Source organism: Lonchura striata, chromosome 2 (assembly GCF_046129695.1).
Source record: "Lonchura striata isolate bLonStr1 chromosome 2, bLonStr1.mat, whole genome shotgun sequence".
Lineage (NCBI taxonomy): Eukaryota > Metazoa > Chordata > Aves > Passeriformes > Estrildidae > Lonchura > Lonchura striata.
Genome location: NC_134604.1, coordinates 101,631,418 through 101,654,261, shown reverse-complemented (window position 1 = coordinate 101,654,261; position 22,844 = coordinate 101,631,418). Strand labels below are relative to the sequence as shown.

The following is a 22,844-nucleotide window of genomic DNA, read 5'->3' as shown; positions in this document are numbered from 1 at the left end:
ATTTCTGGGACTTGTTCTTCCTGAATTACCAAAGCTAACTGTGAGTGGCTTAAGGATTGTTTTGGCTAGTTCCTGATTCCTTCTGTGAAGAAAATTCTCTGGACTTTGTCAGCTTGAACTTCCATGTTCTTTATGCACTTACTCCTCTGCAAGGCTTATGGGCGTCCTTAACTTTTGTTGTGGCTGCTTTGACATACTTTCCATTATTCATGCAGCTTCTTTGGTTACAGTTTCTGAAGTAGCCACAATTGTCTCTTACTGTGGTGCTTGGCTTCCTGCTGCAGTGGGAACAGCACTTTGCCATTGCACATTTCATGTACCCTTTTTCCTCAGTGACTGCCAGCCTTTCTGTATTCTGCCTGACTTTTGGATGGTTCCCGAGAGACATACAATTACTGGCGCCCAGTCCCCAGCGTGCACTTAAGTCTGTTTATTGGTTTTGTTACTATTCTTAATATTTTTTCCACATTTAGAGTACTTCCATCTTCTAGATCATAGGTCAGTGTAATTGGTCATTGGGAAGATTCTGCTTCATGACTGTGAGTGCCTAGGTTTTGTTTGTACAGCTTATTTTGATGGTCAGTCTACTGGCAGATGGAAATGGACTCTTCCACAACAATGGATTTCTTTGTCACAGTCTGAGGCCTTGTTAGGTTAATTCAGGTCATTTTTGTTGTGGTCAGGACTAGCTCATATGGCTTTTGTGAATGATTTAAAGGAAGAAACAAAAAAAAAGGAAAGCACTAACAATTACCCCTATGTTATGTTTTTCTCTTCTCTAGTTTACTGACCAGCATCACTTCTATCTGGCTCTAGACAATCAGATGATTGTAGAGATGCTCAAGACAGAGCTGGCTTACCTCACTTCTTGCTGGAGGATGACAGGGAGACCAACCTTGACATTTCCCATCACCCACACAATGCTTGGTAAACGTAATTTTCTGTTTCAATCAGAGTAGATTATTGGAGGAGAATAGGATGGAGGTTGGTTTGAGAGGAGACAGGTAGCAGGACTTGTAACATCAGAAGTACAGTTTAATTTTCTCATGTGTATGCTGAATTTGGGTTACATGGTAATATTTAATTTTGGTTTTACTCCCTCTTGATATGCTTCCATCATCGACCATCTCCATGCTATCTCTGTCTAAAGAAATTTTATAGAAATCCAATTGGGACTTGTCCTATGGGGGTTGGTGTTTTTGTCTTTAGAACTTACCTAGGGGTTGTGTTTTGTTTGCTTGTTTGTCTGGGATTTTGGAATAAGCTAGTAGTTGTGGGTTCTGCTTTAAATTTACCTGATTTACATAGTAGACAACACCCAGTAATTCACTGTATTTGGATGTGATAATTTGAGAACGTGTTGAGGAGCTTCAAGTCTTCCATTATTTTTTTTAGTTGATGATGGCACTGACATTCATCCAGCAGTTCTTGCCACAATAAGAAAATTAGAAGATGGTTATTTTGGAGGTGCAAGGTAATGTCAGAATTGCCAAATTATTATCTCCATGGTTTTTAAAATGAAATCCTGTAAAAGTCTCAGTTTTGAACTTGTGATAGTGCACAGACTTTGTACTAGAATTCTGCAGAGAAGGAAGTTTCAGCTTTAATTATTATGTGGCAATCAAATGGTAGCTGGGCCTCAGGTGCAGTGGAAAAGATCTGTCTCCCAAAAAGTGCACTATCTCTGACTGCCATTAATGGATAAAGAAAACAAACATCCAATCTTTGGAAATATAAAATCTTGAAATATGAATCTGGCTGGGCTTCTGTTATTAAAAAGTAAATTAATTCTGCAGTTACTGGATATATTTTAAACATTGATTGCATGTAGTACTTGTAAGCAGGAGTGTTCCTTTCATCTGTGTATAAAATATGATGCCACAGTATCTCCCTATTCTTTTTCTACTTTCCCTCTCAATCAGTATCTTTCTTTGATAGTCAAACATTGTCATGGCTTAACTCCAATTAACAACTCAGCTCCACATGGCCACACACCCTCACTCCCCTTAGTGGGACTGGGGAGAGAACTGGAAGAATACAAGTGAGAAAATTTGTGAGTTATGATAGAGTTTAGTAAATGGAGCAAAAAACACATATGCAGGCAAAGCAAAATACGAAATTCATTCACTACTTTCCATGGGCAGGCAGTTGTTCAACCATCTTCAGGAAAGCTGTCCTCCATCAAATGTAGCTGTGGCGTGGGAAGACAAACTTCTGTATCCCTGAGGATTTTCCCCTTCATTCTTCTTCCCCCAGCTTTATATGCTGAGCATGACACCCTATGGTATGGAATGTCCCTGTGGTCAGCAGGGGTCAGCTGTCCAGCTGTGTCCCCTCCCAGCTCCTTGTGCACCCCCAGCCTGTGCTGGTGGAGTGAGGTGGGAAGCAGAAAAGGCTGGGATGCTGTGCAAGCCCTGCTTAGCAGTAACTAATACATCCCTGTATTATCAGCACTGTTTCCAGCACAAATTCAAAGCATAGCCCCGTCATCAACTCTTATCCTAAAATCAGCACAGATGGTTTAGCAGCCTCCAGTTCTGTGAAAAGACACATTCATGGGGCCTTTTCACTCCCAATTTCTTATGCATTATCTTTGGAGCTCAGGTCTTTGTTCAGAGTCTCTCTTCATACGGACATACAACACCCTGCATAATTAGGCTTTTAGTTAGGCCTGTTACCATAGCACAGTTAAAATCAATTACTACCTAGAGCAGTAAGTACCCAGCTGGATCTGCAACTGTTTTTTCCTTTTTTATTTTTCAGTGTCAGTTTTTGTCGCTTTATAGTTGCCAAAGCTGTATTGAACAGTAGGTTTCATGAATTTTGGAGGAGTTGTTGAAAGCTAAGTGAGCATTAATCAGTATCAGAATGGTGGATGTTAATGCTCTTTGGCATGTGTCCCCTTTTTCAGGGTGAAGATAGGCAAGCTATCAGAATTTCTTACCACTTCTTTTCATACATATCTGAGCTTCCTGGATCCAGATTGTGACCTAAAACTGTTTGATGACCGTAACAACGACTGTAATAGCCCTGACAGTGAATATGGAGAGTACTCAGCAGATTTCTGTGAAAAAGGTAGTATTTTTTCACTTGGTATTTTTTTCTCTGTCAAGTTCTATTAGCAGAGCCTGGGTTTGCCCACAGTGCCGAGTCTGTTCTGTGCACAGCTGATGGTCATTTTGTTTTCTCTGCATCCACCTGAGAGCAGGACCTGCATGACTTAGTTTGGAGAATGAATTCATGTGTGCTCTTGCATTTGTAGTATGGCATTGGCTGGCAACTGCAACAGCGAAGCTGAGTCTGGAGAGTCAGCAGGTGGGGAGGTGTGGAAGAGGTTAGAGGGAAAAGGACTGTGAAGAGTCATGGACAAGAGCTTGTGTGGAAAAGATGATAGAGTCTTAGAATCATACAAGTTGAAAGAGACTTTTACAATCATCAAGTCCAGCTGTGTTCTATGATCTACCAGCAAAATAAAACCTCTTTTGATTCCTTTCAAAGGCAAAGATAGCGTCTAGCTTCTAAATCTGTTTCCAAAACAGTGTCAAAAATGTTTTTTTCTTTGTTTCCAATTTTTTGGCTTTAAAAAAGTCTCTTCCTCACACTATTTTTGCATATTTGAGCGCCCTTATAAATAAGCAATAATACAGTGGTGTATTTGAATAAGAAAGTGATGATGATAAATAGTGATTTTTACCTTTTTTTTTAATGTATGTTACACTAGATAGCCAGGATGAGCTGGATCAGTACATAAATGATGTCCTGCTGAGCACAGCCCTGAAGTCATACCTGCCTCCAACTTCAAAGACGACTGAACCTCCTGTGTTCAGTGCAAACCATTCCACGGAAGAGATACTGTCAATAATGGCCAAGACAAAGGGCTTGGAAGTTCCAGGTATTTCTCCCTATTGTTTATTTAGTGATAATAATTTAAAAAACCTGGTTTGGCTGCTACAAGGGGTGAGTTCAAGTATTTAAAAATTATACCTTTTGACATACTTGTGCCACTAGTTCTTTCTGTATAGAGAAGAAATAAGAAATTCATTAACAAGTAAGAATGACTAAAGCTATTCCTGTCATGTTCCCACAGTATCCCGTGTCATGGTGTATACACAGAAAACCTGAAATAAAATGTAACATTTAATCAAACTTAATATTATGGAAGCTGCTACAGCTTCTTAGTTGGCTAGAATTTTAGAACCCAAATCAGTTAATTAATTGTTTTGTCTTTGCTTATATGAAGGCAAACAAAACATACTTTTTAATTTTAATAAAGTTGCTTTGAAATTAAATGTTTCAATACAAGAAAAACATAAATATTCACATGTACTTTCTAAATTTGTTACAACAAATGGAGTAGAGAGGGAGAACAGTCTTTCTAATTATGCTACATTTCTGATAGCCTGTTTGGAGGATATACACCAAAATAAGACTCTGGCTGAATTTGTAAATAGATTCCAACATATGCATTGTTTTATATGTAGATATGTAGTATTCAACACCCAGTGGAAGACTTCCCTTAACTTCAGTATAAATTAATAACTTCCAAGCTTTTCTGTTTGTTTTTTCTAACATCTTTCATGTGCCACATCATCTGTTCCTCCATTGAATTCAGCATATGAAGTTAACAAAGCATTAACCTGCGTTTAGCATTATAACTTTAATTATGAAATCTTATCAGTTAGGCCATTTTTCCCACTTATTTCTGGTTGAAATGTTTAAAACACTTGGCAGGGTCATGTCACTGGGCTGCAGGATTTCAGAGTCATGGGTCAAACAAGAGGTCTTAGTTGAGCGTGTAGCCCCTGAGCCTCTGACACGCTGATCTCAGAAACCCTCAGAGCAAACCTGCAAGGAGATAAGGTTCAGAATGTGAGCTTGTCTCACTTCCAAGCACAGTATTTCAGAAGCACTGCCTCTGGTATTTTGAATCTTGGAGGTATTTCTGTTGTTTTTACCTAGTCAAGCTGCTTCATGTGGGTGTTTTTGATTTTCATGTTACTGAAACAGCCTTTCTTTTCTTTCTGTTCTGGTGACTTTGCTTTTCAGCCGTGTCTATGTCTCTTCCCACTAAAGTTCTGAACACACACCGGAAGTCTCTGAATCTTGTTGATAATCCTCATTTCTTTGGGACAAAGGTAAGGTGTGGGAATTTTTATGCTGTTTGTGGTTTTAGGATGCAACACAAGCCTTTTCTCATGTTTTCCTTCCAAACCCTGTGCCAGGTCTCATTTTTCTTCACTGACAAGCCATTCTGTCCAAGGTACTCCCTTGTTTTTGAAATTATTTTTTTTGGCTGGATGAAAGGTTTTTAGTTAAATAGACACTATCAAGTGGAAAGTTTTTAATTGAATGTGCAACACAGAAAAGAACATAATGATAGCTTTATTTTTAAAAGCCAAAAGTTAAGTCATTGTCTTTAGTTCTAGCTGAACACAAGGGGGAGGACAGGATGTTCGCAGGATTTAGAGATGTTTTCCAAGAAATGCTACTTATAGTATCATTTGGGCAAGAGGGAATGTGTCAATGTCCTTAAGGACCAGCCAAATCCCACCTCAAGGCATGAAGATGGGGTTGTGATGGGCACTTGTTTTCTCTTGGTATATGTGACCAGCTGCTGAGAATGGCAAAAAGAGGTTGTACCAGCCTCCTGAAAGATTCTGTTCTGCACAAGGCTCTGTTTGTGGAGATGGTATTTTAGGATTATATAAACTGCTGAACAGCTTGTTAAACAAAACTTCTTTTCATCCAAGAATTCATCATAAGATGGCATAATCTGATTAGTTATCATTTTACTTTCATTTTACTTGCAAAACTTATAATGGCAATATTTGCATTCACAAAGTGCCACATATACAGGTTAGAGATGGAACTCAAAAGGCTCTAAATAATGTCAACAAAAAAAAAGGATAGTATCTCTTTGCTTTTCTCTTTACAACTAACATAAGATGACAGGAAAAAGGCAGATAAAATTATGCAGTATCCAGATTTCTTTGTTTTGTCAAAAAAAAAAAAATAGATACAAGGTTCCATTCTAGGGGTTGTGTTTCTTGGGGTTAGTCTCCTTTCTGTGCCTGCAGTACCTGGCAAGAACTAAGTGATGTGTCTGTATTTCAAGTGCAGAGCTTTGTTGCAAGTCTGTTGTGATTTTTTTAATGGAGAGTTTGAAGTTACAGGAAGTAGCAGATCTACTTTTTTCAAGGTCATGTCTTTGTGATTTTTCATCCATCTTTGTTATCAGGACCATGAAAATATTTTGCACTTACCTAAAGATGCTCATGGTGATTTGGATTGCAGGAAGCTTGTTGATCAGCTGAAGGAATGTCCAACACTCCATGATCAAGCAGATATCTTGTATATCTTGCATATACTCAAGTAAGTTGCCTTAGTATGAATTTCATCATCTTTAAGTTTGGTCACAGCTATCTGATTATTCTTCTGCAAAAGGTTTCCACTGTTCAGGTTGTGTTTTGAGGGGACAGTGGAAATATTTTGCGCTTTAACAAAGATATTTTCACTTAGTTTGATTACAGGAATTATTTGGATACAAAAGAAGACTTGTGCAAATTCTAGAATTGATTGGCACACAGTTTCAAATACATAAAGTCTCCAGGGCTCACAAATTAGTTGCACAAATCCTTTTCATTAATGAGAACACACCCTACTATATTTGTGGCATTCTATTTGAAGTTCATAAAGATTTAGTGTGATTTTCATACACAAGAATGAAAGTGGAGGGAAAATTCATCTTGTCATTTTCTAACCAAAGGCAAAATGCAATTTTGATGAGTGTTCACTATTTTTCCTCTAATCCCTTTGCATATTTAAGTATGCAACTGGCTAAAATTTGGTACTTTTTAATTCTTGGAAGCAGTCTGAACCCATCTGCTGGAGTTAGTAAACACCTGCTATTTAAATTGATTTGATGGGAGCAAAATGCAAATAGAAACAAGAGAATCATCTTCTGAAGTGTGTTTATTGAGCTTGGGGTTTTTTTCCTGTGCAGGAGAATACTGCTGGAACCTGTCAGGTAGTTAGCGTTTGGTGCAAAGACAAGTATGTGTTAATCACAGATGGTCTTCCCTACTGCTACAAAGACTGCATTTTTGTTTTAGTCAGTCTCCTGTGTGGACATCTTCTTTGATCTTCTTGATTTCCCAAGCAAAATGTTTATCATCCTCTCTTAAAGAGTAAAGGAAATCCTATTAAAAATATGTTTTGTTGTTTAACTGCATGTAACACCAGTAATTTCACCAAGGGAGACTCTGTTGGCAGGCAGATGGACCTCTGGTGGACTCTGTTAGCAGGACTTGAAAAGTCATTCTGTGACAGTTCAAAACATTGCCAAAGAGAAGCCATAGTGCAGTGAATTTCAAAAGCAGAAGAGGAACAGAAATGTTTGTTTTTTTCAGTAATGACATAAGCAACACAGAAGTTTAGTTAATAGCTAAGAAAGATGAATGGCTAAAAAAATCCCCCTGAAGGATCTGGAAAATGGGTGTAGTCTTCAGCAGCACTGAAGATATTGTTGAATTCTGCTCTGAAAAAGCACTACATGGAGTGTTCCTCCAGCAAACTATCCATGTGAATGCTGAATTTAAAGTCTAGAAGGAAATCCTTCAGGTGGTTCCTTTCAAGTTGCTGGCTCACAGCTGAGTGAGTGCTCTAGTGTGAAAGTTCCTGGTATCAAGAGGATTTTATCCACATATAGTCAATCTGTGCTGAAGGCACAGATGTTCCATTTGGTATTTAATTCTGTCACCAACATGAGCAAGGCAGTCAAAATCCAACTGTGTGAAAAAGTTTAGCATTGTGCCTGATGGCAATTACCTCCTGTTTGTTTTGTGGCAGAGGTGCTGACTGGGACACAAAGCTGGATGGACAGTATGGTGTCACTGTTCACTGCCTCCTCAATGAGCTCTACAGAAAGGCAGGCCTCAATCAGGAATGGGGCTTAATCCGTTACATTTCTGGCATACTCAAAAAGAGAGTTGAAGTCCTGGCTGAGGTATGAAATACAAATAATCCTGGTTCAGTTTCCTGCCTGGGAACAGAGATCAAACTACCAGTTTGCTGTTGGAGTTTGTCCTTGCCCTTCTTCTGGTTTTACTTTACAACAATACATAGTGCAGCATTTTAAATTAAATATTGCTTGTTTTTCTGATCTAGAGTCTTACTACATCTTTATCTTTCATCTGTACTGCAAACTCTGCTAATGTTGGCATGGACTGAGAATGTCACACTGTAAATAGTTGTGAAGGCTTCATTACATCTCTGTTAATTGGAGAAGCTTAATTGTGTGCTTTGAAAGCTGCAGTTGTCACTTGTAATTATCTATTGCTGTTGTGATGGTATGAACACTTTTGGAGCACTGCTATTCAGGGTGCTAGTGATGACACAAAAGCATGTTCTGCCCATTTCCATCCCCTTGGGTCAACAGTCTACCTTGTTAATGGATGTTTGTAACCATTTAAATATCCATGTCTATTAAGTGGTAACAAGAACAATCCACTGTTAAGAGTACAGACATGATCATTACAAAAAGGTTTCCTCTCAAGTATTCCAGAAGTATTTGTTTAATTTTCTAGTAATCCCCTGCATATTTCTGAGGAGCTCTTTCTGTAATTCCTGGCTATTTTCTAGGCTCTCTGTCACATCTGGGATTTTAGTGACAGCCCTATCTGTTCAGAGCAGTATGTGATAATCACTGTGTGTGGTACTTCATTAAGCACAGAACTTTTTGCCTTCTCAAGACACAATGGACGAGCAGTAGAGACATGCTCCCAAAAAGCCATGAATGTTAACTTGAGAAGGTATTGACAAAGAACTGGGGAGAAGGAGAATAGAGATGATCTGTTTTCTTCCATGTTAAGGGAGTGCAAACAGACTCTTCAGAATCAGAGGAACACTGCTCTGTGATGTTTTTTGATTCAGGATACTAAAACAGGTAAACTGAACACTCACTTTTAAAGGAGGTCAATATAAAAGAGTAAAAACACTGGTACTGTGGAAAGTACCTATTTCAGACTGTACCAGGAATGTGATGCAGTATGCTGAGTGTTTGTTTTAGGAGATATCTTAGTACACAGGATTTTTTAACTAATGCTGCCAAACTTTTCATTGATTAAAAATCTGATTGTCTTACATAAAGAACAAAACTTTATTATATGATAAAGGATGAAAGCCTTTATTGATCTGCCAGCCCCACTAGAGTTCCTAATCTAATCTAATCATTATGCTGCTGATTTCACTGAGCAGGGAAACAGGCTACTTTCAAACTCTCATAGCCCTGTTGACCTCAGGAGATCTTTGGAAACTATTTAACAGCATTCTGCTGGATTTGTGTAATGTCTGGTAATTAATAGAAATGCATTTAAAAATTGCTAAAGAATTAATGTAATTTGGTGAATTAAAAACCTTATCACTTCCACACGACACAGAGAAAGGTCTCTTGCTTTTTGTCCTCTTATGATAGGCATGCACAGACCTTCTGTCACACCACAAGCAACTTACAGTGGGCCTGCCACCAGAACCCCGTGAGAAAATCATTACCACGTAAGTTTGAGCTCTGCCTCGGGCATAGGCCGCCCTTCATCTTCCTGCTGGTACCATTCTGGTGCTATTATTTTCTTTTAAACCTTACTCCTTGCCCTCAAAGGGATTTGCACCCAGAGTGGAATTGGATGCAGTTCAATGCCTTTGTTCTAGGTCATTTGATCCCAGTGCTTGTTTAAGAATTTAATAGCTGGTTGTGCTGAGTCACTGCTACCTGTGGTTTGACTTCTTGCAGCCCACTGCCCCCTGAGGAGCTCACAGATCTCATTTATGAAGCCAGTGGCCAAGACATCAGTATTGCAGTCCTGACACAGGTATGCAGCCTGTGCCCAGGACTGTGCCAGTGTTTGCTCTGTGATGGGGAAAGCCATGAAGACCCACTCTGACAGGTGCCTTTATGGATTTCTCCTTACAGGAGATAATTATGTACTTGGCAATGTACGTCCGGTCACAGCCCAGTCTTTTTGTGGAGATGCTCAGGCTCCGCATTGGTCTGATAATCCAGGTGATGGCCACGGAGCTGGCACGAAGTCTGAAATGCTCAGGTAGGAAGCAGTTTCATTGTAAGGGTACTTATGGTATCATTTTTGCTTCACCCTTCATGGTTGATCTTTTCATTTAGGTGTGTTAAGTCCTTTTATTAACCTCTTAGTTCATATGTGCAGTTATAAACCTTGAAGATCACTTTTTTTTTTTACATAATGAAAAATTTCTCTCCCCTCAGCACCCAGTTATTCAAAGAATATCAGAGGATATTCTTTATGGAATAACTGTCTCTGGAATTTAGATCCACATGTCATCTGCTGTTGGGAGATGGCTGTCATACCTTTCCAAGTGATCTTGTTCTATGAGGGAGCAACTGCTTTCTCATTATGAGCTTCAGTGAAATTTTGCACAAGCTAGGACATAATAAGATTAATGCAAGAAGTGTTATTTCCATGGAGTGTTTGTTGTTTAGTCCTGAAATACATTTTCTATGAAATGTAACAGCATATTAATTTTTTTAAAGGAAGGGCTAGCGAAAGAGTTAAATGTGATTGGACTTCATTCACAGTTTCCTTAGCTGGCTGTATAGCTCATTGTCTTCCCAGTGACATTTTTCATTCTGTTTTATTCTGTTTAACTAGGTGAAGAAGCTTCAGAGAGCTTGATGAATCTAAGCCCCTTTGATATGAAAAGTCTACTACATCATATTCTCAGTGGGAAAGAGTTTGGAGTGGAAAGAAGCTGTAAGTTTTTCACTTTTATATGTTAAGCTAGATTGTCTTATAGGACAATCTAATTTAACATATAAAATCTATTTTTTAGATTTTAAAAAATAGATTTAGATTTTAAAAAATTAATTTATATTCTTTCTGCATATAAAATAAAGTATAGGTAATATATTAATCATGGGTGACCAGTACATGTGTATGTCTGCTGTGAAATTAGCAAAATACATATGGTGGATGCTATCCTGCACTGAAATAAGATTGTATCAAGTTTTCAGTGATATGAAGGCAAACTTTTAAAATGAAGAAATTTTACTGAACCAGAACAAAAGCTATTAAAAGGTCATATCTAACCTGCCTTCAAGAAGCATGTCTTTAATGCTCTCATGTACCTGACTGGCACATCAGCTATCTCCTGGGTTCCTCTGTAGACCCTCAGAGACTTGTTGAAATTCTGACTAAATTTACAATTGCTCACTCTCTTGGAAAATCAGTTTCTGATATCCAAGAACAGATTTAGGCCCCTTATGTGATACAATCAGATGTGAAATCTTGATGTGATTCTGTGAAAGGATGCTGTCACCAAAAGTATTGCACATTTCTGAAATTATTTGTGTTTAACTTCTTAGAAAGAATTTAATCTATTTTTCTACCCCTAGAATGTTAAAAATGTCCATTTGCTTCTTTAGTGCGGCCTGTAGATTCTTCTTCATCCAGCCCTGCAATTTCTATTCATGAGATGGGGCATTCTGGAGCAACCAGAACTGAAAGAAGTGGTATTACTAAATTGAAGAGTGAGATGAAGCAGGTGAGGGTTTTCTGTCAATGCTCATCAGAAAGTACAGCTGTTCTGGAGCTGTGGTATGTTAGGTTTTATTCTTGCTAAATAACAGAAATTTCCAAAGTTGCTTTGATTTTAAAACTGATCACTAAATACAAGGCAGTTAAGGAATGTTTCCTCCAAAAATGCTCTTCCTCTTTTGTTCTTGTTTCGCATGCTGAATGTAGAATAACTTGAACAAACTGTAATGTATTCGTGGTGTCCACTGTAAAAACAGCTCTTCTGTCATGTTTAAGGAAATGCCAGATGCTTTTCTTCACAGAGAATTTTTATGCAGTGTTTGATCTTGTACTGCAAAACTGGACCACATGCCTTTTGGAAAAGATACAGGTGGAAAAGGAATCTTGTTTTGTTTTCTTCCAGTTCTGTTTCTTCAGGAATAGAGGATGATTACTGCTAGAATTTATACATATATATTCAGTTTCAGTACTTTAAATTATACTTTATCTGAATATATGGAGAGATCACAGAAAACACAACCAAAATACTCTGAATGAATGTGACTAATGGTTTTATTATGAGTGATTTGATTTCTCTATTTTGTGTCTCTATTAGTAATTTTTTTTTCATTAAATAAATAGGAAGGTAGTGGTCAACTAAAATACATTTGTGAGAAAGAGTCTATTTTTCCTCATAGGTTATTCAAACTAGAGAGAGAAGGCTCCAAAAGACCTTATTGCAGCCTTGCAATATATAAAGGAGGCTTAAAGGAAAGATGAAGAGATGATTTTTGCCAAGGCCTGTAGTGACAGGATAAGGAGCAACAGTTTTAAACTGAAAGGGTGGGTTTAGATTAGATGCAAAAACACTTTTTTATGATGAAGGGGGAGAGGCAATGGAACAGGTTGCCCAATGAAGTTGTGGATGCCCTCTCCCTGGAAATGTAAAAGGTCAGATTGGATGGGGCTTTGAGCAGCCTCATCTAAGGAAATATTTTATGTTTTCCTTTGATTGATGAAACAGATTAAATAATCCTTCAGAAAGGAGTAGTATTTTTACATGGTGTTAACATGAAGCATTTGCTGGTGGCAGTAAAGATCAGTTAATGATTCTTCATGGGACATGGTCAGGCAGGGAAGCAGAGACCCCAGACCTGGTTGCTGTGTTTGAGCTGTGCCACTGCCAGAGCACCATCGTGGATGTGGGGGAGGCTGTGAAGGTGCTGCCGACTGTGCTGCTGTGGCCCTGAGGTGGCCTTGGAGGTCAGTCCGAGCAGGGCTCCCAGTCAAACGGGGTGTCTGCATTGAGGGCTTTTCCAGGCAGGAGGAGGGACAAGGCACTAGATGGCAGCATTATTTTGTTGGAAATACAGAGGTGGGCCTGAGCTGGAATACTCGGACCTCTCTTGACATTAGAAACATAGCTCCTTTGTTGCTTTCACATTCCACAGAAACTTGGTATTTTGCACAGAGGAGGAGTTGGCTGGGTTTATTTTTGTACCCCCCCGCCCCGCCCCACTTTGCCTTTCCTGCTGCTTTCTGCCACATCTCACTGCATTCTCTGAATAATTAACTAGCAGCTAATGTAGTGTCAGCTTTGGCAGGGGGTTGGGTGGGGTGGTGCAAATACAGTTTGTTGTTATAAAGAATATTTCAAGCACTTGTACTAACATCTCTGGATGTATTGTGCAGCTGCAGTTCCCTCTTTTGTGGCTGTTCTTTCTTCAGTCAGAACCACTAACACTGAATGTGAAGGCATGGCTTGAGGTGGGCAGTTAGAGAAAAGTGCTTGAAGTCTGAGGTGTTGCATCCACATTTCAGCAAAAAAATTGCCTTGCAGCTTTTTGTTTACTGCTGCCCATCCAGTTGGCAGCCTGCTGTCTCTCCAGCAAGATGACCTTCTCATGCAAAGAGAAACTGGTGGCAATGACAACAAATGGGGAATGGAAGTAGAGAGCTCTGCTTGCATCTTAAACTGGTGGTTTGTGCTGGCCATGCTGGGAGCTCCATGGATGGTGTGGGCTGCCAAACGGGCTCCTGGCATGGCAGGCTCTGCCTCAGGAGGACCCTGGGAATCAGCAGCAGCTGCCCTGGTATCAGTTGAAGTGCAACACTTCAAGAGGCCAGGGGTTGCTGCAGTTTTTCCCTGAGTACCTGAGGTTATGCCATATTTCTTGTCTTTGCACCTGGGTGTTACCTAACCTTGTCTGTGTTCTGTTCTCCTGGCTGTCTGACGCTGGTGTCTGGTTTTGTTTTGTAGTTCTTTCATGCGGGTCACTCCATGTCCAGCAGCATGTTTGCTTCCACGGTAAAACACTCTCTGTAGCTCTGCAACTGCTTTCACTCTCTGTGTGTTTGTGTGTAAGGGTCTTGGTTCTAGACACCTCCTCTGTCTTCTCCTGCCTAAAACCTTGTTTTCAAGCCCTACCTCTCTGTCTTGTCTCCACTGGGAACCAATTCTTATTAGCAATGTTCTAATAGAAGTTGAGTCTCACATTTAGATCCACTTAGTTCTTCTGAAGCTTAAGCAGTTGTAGCAGATAAAGTACTATAGCAGATTTAGCTACTTGGTAGTGGATTGTTACAGGTGTCTTCAGCATGTAAAAGTAATGTTGTGTTGATAAATGCTGACAGCCTCTGGACAGTGAGGAACCCAGAATAGCTTCAAGTTGCTAAGATAGGGGTTGCATGAGTATCTCTTCAAGAAGTCATCTTCTTTCAAGGAAGAGAACTGTAGCTCTTCTTAAGCTCTCACTGTGTGCATCTTCAGACTTACTGTCAGTGGCACACCTCCCAAATGCCCTAAAAACACAGCTACAGAGCTGAAAGTTCTGTCTGTCATGGTCAGTTTGCAGGGGAAAGGAACAGCAAACATTGGAACATCAAAGGAACACCACGTGTGCCTCATGGACACTACTAGCAGTGGAAACGGACTGTTTACTGGGGACATTTTTGCAGAGTTTGGCTGTGTGGAGTCTACAAGCCTGTGCTTTCCAAACATGCAGTTTGCAGTCATTTTCTTCCTTCCCCATTACATTGCTCAAGTAGCTTTTTATTTGGAGATAAGGAAATTTAAGATGGCACTTTGATTGAAGTCCTTTCTGGGCTGAAAGTAACAGGTATCAAAAAGGAAGGAGAACACAGAAGAGTACAGTCTCTGGGAGTGCATGGAGTGGGCAGACTGTGTGTATGAAAATCACAATAGCAATTTGGTGGTATTGCCCCAACTTTGAAAATTATCTGCTGCCTAATTTAGACCTGGTAAAGTAAAATAATAGAGCAACAAGGGTACTAAAGGTAACAAGACTGATTGTTACAGAGAGGCAGACATGATGATTTTGTGGCCTGATTAAATCAATTTTTAATCTACTTACTTTAATGGAGCTTTTGCATGAAGGCCTCTCTTGCTGAACTAATGAACCCTTTGATACTTTTACAACACCGAGCCCCATCTCCAAGTGATTTGGACCTACCTGCAGATCCCCCCACCTTGCACACCAGTGATACTGCCCTGGAAGCAGCTCGTGCCTGGTGAAATAGTCAGATGTTGCATTAAACCAAGTGAAGGTCACTGGGTTATGACATGTTGAAGTGCTTGCCTGTTTTGTTGAGAAATGATGGAAGTACTTGAGAAACAAAGCTTGTTGCAAAGGGGAGAGATGGGGATGAAGGATCAGTCCCACCCCATCATCTTGTATCACACCAAGGCCTGTATTCTTTCCCTGGTTCCAAGGTAGCATTGTAACAGAAATGTACTGGCCAGGAGTGGCACTTGGGATGGTAGAAAGCAACTAACCAAAGCCTTAATGTCCTTCCAGAGGGGCAGTACTCCATCCTCTCCCACCAGTACTTCTCCGACTGGCTCTGGCGGAGACATGAGCTGGGGTGACAGAAAAGGGCAGTGGCTGCGCAGGAGGAGGCTTGATGGTGCTATTAACAGAGTTCCTGTTGGCTTTTATGAGAAAGTGTGGAAAATCCTTCAGAAGGTAAGCTGAATGCTGTGGAGGAAGCAAGCAAGCTGTAACTTGGGGAGGTGGTGGTTCAGGGGTGGCATCTTGCCAGGAGTGGAAGTTGGTCGACAGGTGGAAACCAGAGTGACTGGTGGAAGGCTGTCTCTTGAAATGAAAGGGCTCCATTAGCACAAGTTTCTTTGAAAGTGTGTTTTTCTCTGAAACCACCAATGCTGAATTTTGGATGAATGATTCTGTTCACCGCTGCCTGTTGTGCATCCCCTGGCCTAATGCACAATGTGCAGTGCACATAAAGGGCACTGCAGTGCAATGCAGTTCCGTGCTCCAGGTCAGAAAGGCTGTGAGAAATGAAGTAGGAAACTGCTCCAACTCTTCCAGAATGCACTGAGACCTCTTGCTGGCTCTCCTGAGTTGTATGGCATTCTTAACCTTTTTTGTTTCTTAGTTTGGTTTTAAGTGAAAAGGAAGTCCTTGCTAGTACCTTGGATATCAGGGGTACAGAAACGTAAATAAAAAATATGCAGCTCCCCAGGAAGAAGGAGAGGGGAATTACAAATTTGAACTTATTTCAAAGTGATTATGCACCTGTTTTTCTGCTTTGCTGGATGCAGGCCAGCATTTGGTACCTTGCAGCACTGAGCTGTTCATGCTTGCTTAGTTAGGAAAAGAGTGCATCACCAATTTAGGCTGGTTTGTCCTTCTAAAATCCCTTATACTGAAGCTGTTAGAGTTGATGTCAGCCAAGACAAATCATATAGGACCTCTTGGCTATTTACTAATAGGATCTTCCGGTAGAGTAAGCATCACTTCTGACCTAATGTAATAGCTGGGAGTAATTGTATGTTTTTTCTGGCTGTTAAAATGAATTGTGCTTGTCTTCAATATTTAATTCTTAAAGTCTTTTTGGACTATTCATAAAATCTGCCTCATCTTCTTGGTATGTTTCTATTCTACACCTCAAGTACCCAGATGTGTCCATCCTTAACCTGCCTTTTCGCCATTAAGGTTTTGTCACTGTTTTCTTTATACCACTTGTTATTTCTCTCCTCCCGTGGCTGACATCCTGAGGTGTGGTGTCCTGGATCTGAAGCACATAACTGAATGTTGCTCTAGCGAAAATGAAAAAAAGATTCTTGCTTTTGTGGTCTGTTGTCATGCTTTTGTGTTACCTTTTATTTCCAAATGTCTTCCAGCAGAATGCTCCCATCAATTTGTTCCCTCCTTTGTGTGCCTTTGCAGTAGTGGCTCCTGAAGAGCTCTCCTTCGTTAGCTGGGCTGGGGCACAGCATGCTCTGGTGTGTCATGTCAAGCTATTTCTAATCTCTGCCAGTTACATAATAACTTCTTCAGGAAGGATAAAATAATAATATTTTTGAGCAGGGCTTTTTGTGTCATTTGGGGTTTTTTTGCTTTGCTTTTTTTTTTTTTTTCCCCTAACTGAAAGTTGTTAGATATTGGCTTAGAACAGAGAACCCTTAGACTGACTTGCAAGAATTTTAATTTCTGTTCACTCTTGAAATGTTTCAGTGCCATGGTCTGTCCATTGATGGGTATGTCCTTCCTTCTTCAACCACCAGAGAGGTACAGTAAAATGCAAATGATTTTCTAGCCACATGTCTGGACACAGGGTTTGACAGTGTAAGATGCAGCAGGGCCTCAGTTACAGATCCTTGGTTTTACTTTTAGAACATGTGGACCTTCCCCCAGCACCTCCAACAGCTTCCCTGGATCTGTGCAGTTGAATTCCTGCCAGGCAGGCCTGGGAGGAGGCTTGTGACAGGTTTTCCCTCTGCTGAGTCTGCCTTCTGCACACCCTCACTGTCCCCCTGTGCCCACTGGGAGGCTCCAGAGAGGGTGGCTGACAGCAGCCCTTTGTGGGGAAGGTGAGGCAGCACAGACTTGCTGGAATAAAGAGGACACGTCACTTGTCACTTATTTTTTTTATATGCTGCAACAGCAGGCAGTGTATTTTGGCTTCATAGTGTCAGAAGTAAATACCAGGTGAGGATGATTGTTTCCAACCAAAGCTTTGGCTCTTTAAATCCATAATATTTTCTTGCACTTTCTCTTAGCTGATTCGGTCTTCAGGTGCACTGGCAAATTTTGAATTCACATCTATAAAACAAACTCTTGTGAATAGGAATCCATGAGTGCAAGAGTGGTGCTTGTGTGCCCAAGACTGTTTTCCTGAATGTTTCTCTCAGATTTCTCTCTGGCTTCCTTCTTTTCTGAGGAACTGTGGTAACAGCTGAAGAGAGGAGCTGAAATTCAAATGGTGGGGTTTGTGGCTTCTTTTTCAGTAAGGAGAGCTTTATTTATCCCTATTGTGTAGATAAAAAGACTTCTATTTTTAGCCTGTCAGACCTGGATAGTATCTAATTTTGCTGTTTAAAGCAATTGAATAAAACAACAAATTTCCTAAGGCAGCATAACATCCACAGAGCTATGCCAGTGCAAATTAAACCTCTCTGCAAACAGAACAGTGATATTACTGCATAGCAAAGCTCGGGGGTTATTTAAAAATTACCCCTCTAAGCAGGTGTTTGTAAAACTCAGCACTAAGTTTGGCTTTGCAACTCACTTGCAATGCCAGAAAGATATATATAAGGCAAAATGTGCGAGACCACAGCCTGGGAAGCAAAGAGTTAATGTGCCAGCTAAGCATCAGCAGCACTGAATGTGAGATGTGTGTGCTGGGTTGCAGGGCTGGAGCAGGCTTCTGGACGTTGTGTAACTGTTTGCAGAATCAGGTCTAGCAACACGAAAACTTTCTGTAAGTGCTAAAGCTGCACAAACATTTTGTTCGCTTCAGTCAGTCTGCCCCCATGTGCGGAGAGGAGCATATGTTTCAGTGTTTGCAGGATGTGAGGAGCTAGTCTTTTAGATTTGTCAGTTTGTCTTTCCATTTCCACTCAAACTTGCCAGATGACCCCGTGCGAAATCAAGTTTGCAGTGCACGTGGAGTCGGTGCTGAACCACGTCCCCCAGCCCGAGTACAGGCAGCTCCTGGTGGAAGCTATTCTCGTCCTGACGTTCCTCTCTGACATCGAGGTGAACAGCATTGGGGGCATCATCCATGTGGACAGAATCGTGCACATGGCCAATGACCTGTTTCTGCAGGAGCTGGTGAGCTCAAAGGGCACTGGGGGAATGTGTCCTCCTCTCAAAATTATCTCCTGCTCTTTTTTTAATGTGTGTGACGAACTTGATTTTGTCCTGGCTTTTTCTCTTATAAAGGCAGACCAAATTACTTAAGTATCTTCTGGAAATATATTTGGGAAAACTAATGTAAAAATTGTGGGAGATTTAATAAGGGAATAAAATTGTAGTGGCTAACAAGCTCTGAAGTACAAAGGTAGATTGAAGTGAAGTTCTGCTTTATCAAGGCATTACTATTACAAATATTTGAGTAATCCCACGCATTCCCCCCAAAGGACAAAAATCCATGAAGTTATGTGTTCTTCATTTACTTGCACTGATCTAACTAAGTCATGTGGGCCCTATTGTAATCCTGATTAAGGTTTTCATGAGGGGAAAGAGAATTGCTTTCAGTATTCAGCAAAAATAAAAAATCATAATGTTGTGGGTTTTTTTTCCAATAAATAAGCTTGCATGCCTAACTTGCTCTACTTCTTTGCTTCTGTCTTTACAGAAATCATTTGGAGCTACTGGTAATATCTTGGAGAAAGACACAGCCACAGGAATTTGCCATTTTTTTTATGATAGTGCTCCCAGTGGAGCCTATGGCACCATGACTTACCTAACAAAAGCCATAATTATTTATTTACATGATTTCCTGCCCAGCACTGGCTGTGCAATGCAGTAAGTGATGCCTCACATAGGAAGAAAGGCTCAGAGGCTCTTCCTCCCCAGTTCCCTGTCATGACCCCCTTGATTGCTGCCTCTGTGTATGCCATGCACTCACTCAGCACTTGGCACTACTGGAGATGCTCTGTGCACATCTACTGCTGGGGACAGAGAGCTGGAATTTGGCCTGGTTTTAGGAGAGTGTGTGAGAAATAACGAATAATGAGAGTTATTCTGCCCAAAGTGCATAAATGTAATTCATATCAAATTAGCAAGAATTACACAGTTCTGCCAAGAGGGAAACAGATTACTCTGTGGAGATCAAAAGGCATAATAAAATGAGGGAGCTGCATCTTGGGCATAGAGTCTCATAAATAAGGGAAGTGATTGAATTCATTCATTTTTCTCCTGTTGTGTGTAAATGTACATCGTTGTGAATCATTAATGCACAGTGTGGAACATCCAGGGAAATGTAAATTAGAGGAGTAAGAATAACTTGAAATAATGTGGTGATATTTCTAATACACTTTTATCCTGATTCTCTTCTCATTTTCACCTAGTCAGTGCAGGGCTAATGCCAGTAGGGACAAACATCCTACAATATCCATTAATTTGGGAGGATAGCCTCTGTCAGGAAGCCGCATCTGTCTTTAATCTGAATAGCTTCCTTCCCTGCATCCCCAAGACTTAGGAAGCAGAATCCCAAGACTCCAGCTTCTCCTGTGTGACAGACAGTTTTATGCCTGTAATCCTTTTCATCTGAATGGAGCAAGATAAACCTCATCCACTTGAGCACCATTTCCAAGTCTCCTGATCATTTCCCTCGCAAACAGCCTCAGAGTTAAGAATGGCATAATTGTGGCTTTTCCAGTGTAACACGAGTTTATGGAAGGCTTTGATGTTTCTCTTTGGGTTTTTTTGTTTGCTTTGTTTGTTTGTTTTTCTTTTATTTTTATTTCCTTTTCAATTTTTTCTTTTTCTTCATTTTAGTTTGAAGCTACATTGGTCTCATGTAATTAGGGGTTGGGCTGCCTGGAAGTCTCCCTGCAGACAGTTCCCAGGTTACTGCTGTCAATTGGAGGCTCTGAGGTGCTGCAGGGAGTAGGTGCATCCTGCATGGAAATGACTCCATGGCCATTTAAACTGAAAACAGAGTTTGGCGGCCTCTGGAGAGGAAAACCATGCCTTACCCCAGGCACTGGCTGTGTTTTTCCTTGTGCCTGTGCTGCTGGCTTTGCCACCAGCCACATGTCAGCATAGGAAAGTGGCAGTAGCTTCAGCATCCCGTGCCACAAACAGGCTCTCTCAGTAGCACTGCTGCCATGTGAGCAGAAAGGATCAGAGCAATTCTGTCTTGCCAGGTAGAGGTGAAAAGAGCAGATAGGCCTGTAAAAATAAGTACTTTCTGAGCTATATAAGCCTGACAGCCTGCCTGCTGTCCCTCTACACTGTCCCTGCTACTATAGCAGTATCTGGGAGCTGGCTCAAAAGTGTAGGTGTAGGAGGCCTTAGTGTGAGGTGATTTAATGTTTTTTCAGAGACCAGAGGAGTTTGGTAGTCCAGAGGACCAGGAGCCCTGTGTTACCCACTATGGGAACCATGGGCCTTTGTAGGGGCCAGTATAAAGTGACAGTTCAGGTACAATTAGCACTTGGGTGTGGAAATTATTTTATTGGCGTGGTGCCTGTTTTGTAAGGGTTTGCCTTTGTTATTGTTTGGTGTGGGTTTTTTAAACTTTTCATGTGTATTATGAGAGCTCACTTGGCTTGTTTCCCAGTGAAAGGAAGTAAAATCCTTTGTCTAGTTTAAGCAGATGTGACAGTGCAGAGCATAAGCACAACAAGAACAAGGTGATGGTTTTTTTTATTCTATTCAGTATCATACAAAAAGTAGTAGCAGTTATTTTTGCTTTTCTTCTTGAATCGTAGATTGAGAGAGATGCAAGATGACTTTTTGCTCAGACTTTTAATATTTTTTTTTACCTACTGTGTGAATTTCTTTTCAGAAACAAGAAGGCTGATGTTGGTTTTCCATGCAGCTGCATTGAAGTCTAAAGCAATGAAATGTATGGCCTAGCATACCTGGACACTCTTTAAGACTTCTTTGTTTTCAAATGGGAGTGTCATTGGTTTCTTTACTATCAAATTCACAGTATGACCTAGGTTATGGTATATTAATGAAGATCACAATGAATTACCCTGTGGAATGCAGGCAATTGGAAAATGTTTATGTGGTAATTTGAAGAGTTTAGGTATCTATCTGGTGGTGAAGGGTGGTACTCAAAGACAAGGCCAGTGGAAGGCAAACTTACATTACTTGCAGGGTCAGGCACAGCTGCGCCTTGCTGCTGTGTTACTGCTCAGAGCAAAGAACCATTGCAGCTGGAGAGTAGCCTTGCAAACCCATTTGCAAATAAGGTTTTACACAGACCCTCTGCTTTGCTGAGGAGCCCTGTGTGTGTGAGGCTACTGCAAAGCAGAGCTAGCACTGGCAGTGGCCAGGGTGTGCTCCCATATAAAATACAGGACGACTCTGTGGTTTGTGCAGGGCTGAGCTAATTGACAGAGGCTGCACAGCCTCCCTGGGGAGGCAGCAGAGGATGACACTGCCAGCTGCCAGTCCCTGGAAGCACATTTATGGAAAGAAGGCAAAGGTGAACAGACCGGTCCTGTGCCTCAGAAACAAGGGCATTAGTGAATTAAAACAGATTCACCTGAGAGCTGCTCATGCCAGCCTGATGGGCCCTGGTGCCCCAAGCAATTTGCAGCTGTAGCATCAGGAGCACCCACACAGTGCTGGAGGTAGCTGGATGTGCCAGACACAGGGCTGGGGGGAGGAGCTGGCAGAATAAGGACCTGTGTCCAGCTCAGAGCTCATACCATATGTTGGCCCCAGCCCTGCTCCACAGCCCTGTGTCCCCCCTGCTCACACTGTTGCCTTTCCCCTGCTGTGACAGGAATGTGGGTTTGTCAGACTAGAGAGATCAAAAATGCCACTGATCTCCCACAGCTGCTGGTGCCACAGGTAACTGTGAAAACTGAATGGGTGGAGTGCAAAGTTTGTCTGGCTTCTGTTCTGCTAATTGTAGTCTCCTTTCTCAGGGAAAGAGTCCTGCTTGTTCCTGGAAGGTGCAGGTGAGCCACACAGTCTTTGGCTGCCCTGCAAAGGGGCAGCCACTTTCTGTGGGGTAGTGAAACACCTGGCCTGCCCCATGTGGGCATGGGACACTGCAGGAATGTGTCACCCTTCTGGCAGTAGCCAGGGCCTTGAGAGAAATGGGAGCTTGAGTCAGTCCAAGCCTAACCTTGGGCACTTTTTGGAGTGGTCAGCAGGCAGGAGCAGAGTTGCCCAGAAAGCAGGAGAGCGATGCTACCAGTGGTGGCAGCTGTAGCTGTAGGGTGAGAGCTTGGCACTCTGCAGACTGATTCAGGTGCTGCTTAAAAGACCGCTCACATCTGGAATATTAAGTAGCTGCTGCATAGAATTGTGACTGAAAAAAAGGGATTGAGGATGTGGGTTATAG

At 41.2% G+C, this 22,844-nt stretch overlaps 1 protein-coding gene across 2 annotated transcripts in view; it reads left to right on the top strand.

Moving 5' to 3' along the window:
• The window catches only part of PHKA2 (phosphorylase kinase regulatory subunit alpha 2), a 42,527-nt gene extending 22,408 nt beyond the window's left edge, over positions 1-20,119 (top strand). The window contains exons 16-32 of one of the 2 annotated variants that reach the window (XM_077781629.1): positions 783-927; positions 1,396-1,474; positions 2,912-3,075; positions 3,722-3,892; positions 5,047-5,135; positions 6,239-6,372; positions 7,849-8,005; positions 9,473-9,552; positions 9,788-9,866; positions 9,968-10,097; positions 10,680-10,781; positions 11,453-11,571; positions 13,804-13,851; positions 15,362-15,529; positions 17,042-17,095; positions 18,440-18,640; positions 19,167-20,119. In XM_077781629.1, coding sequence (XP_077637755.1) covers positions 783-927; positions 1,396-1,474; positions 2,912-3,075; positions 3,722-3,892; positions 5,047-5,135; positions 6,239-6,372; positions 7,849-8,005; positions 9,473-9,552; positions 9,788-9,866; positions 9,968-10,097; positions 10,680-10,781; positions 11,453-11,571; positions 13,804-13,851; positions 15,362-15,529; positions 17,042-17,095; positions 18,440-18,640; positions 19,167-19,340 — 2,094 coding nt within the window. In that variant the 3' untranslated portion in view covers positions 19,341-20,119. The remainder of the gene's footprint in view (positions 1-782; positions 928-1,395; positions 1,475-2,911; positions 3,076-3,721; positions 3,893-5,046; positions 5,136-6,238; positions 6,373-7,848; positions 8,006-9,472; positions 9,553-9,787; positions 9,867-9,967; positions 10,098-10,679; positions 10,782-11,452; positions 11,572-13,803; positions 13,852-15,361; positions 15,530-17,041; positions 17,096-18,439; positions 18,641-19,166) is intronic. The other variant, XM_021552998.3, reaches the window with a different exon arrangement.
• Positions 20,120-22,844: the final 2,725 nt, after the last annotated feature.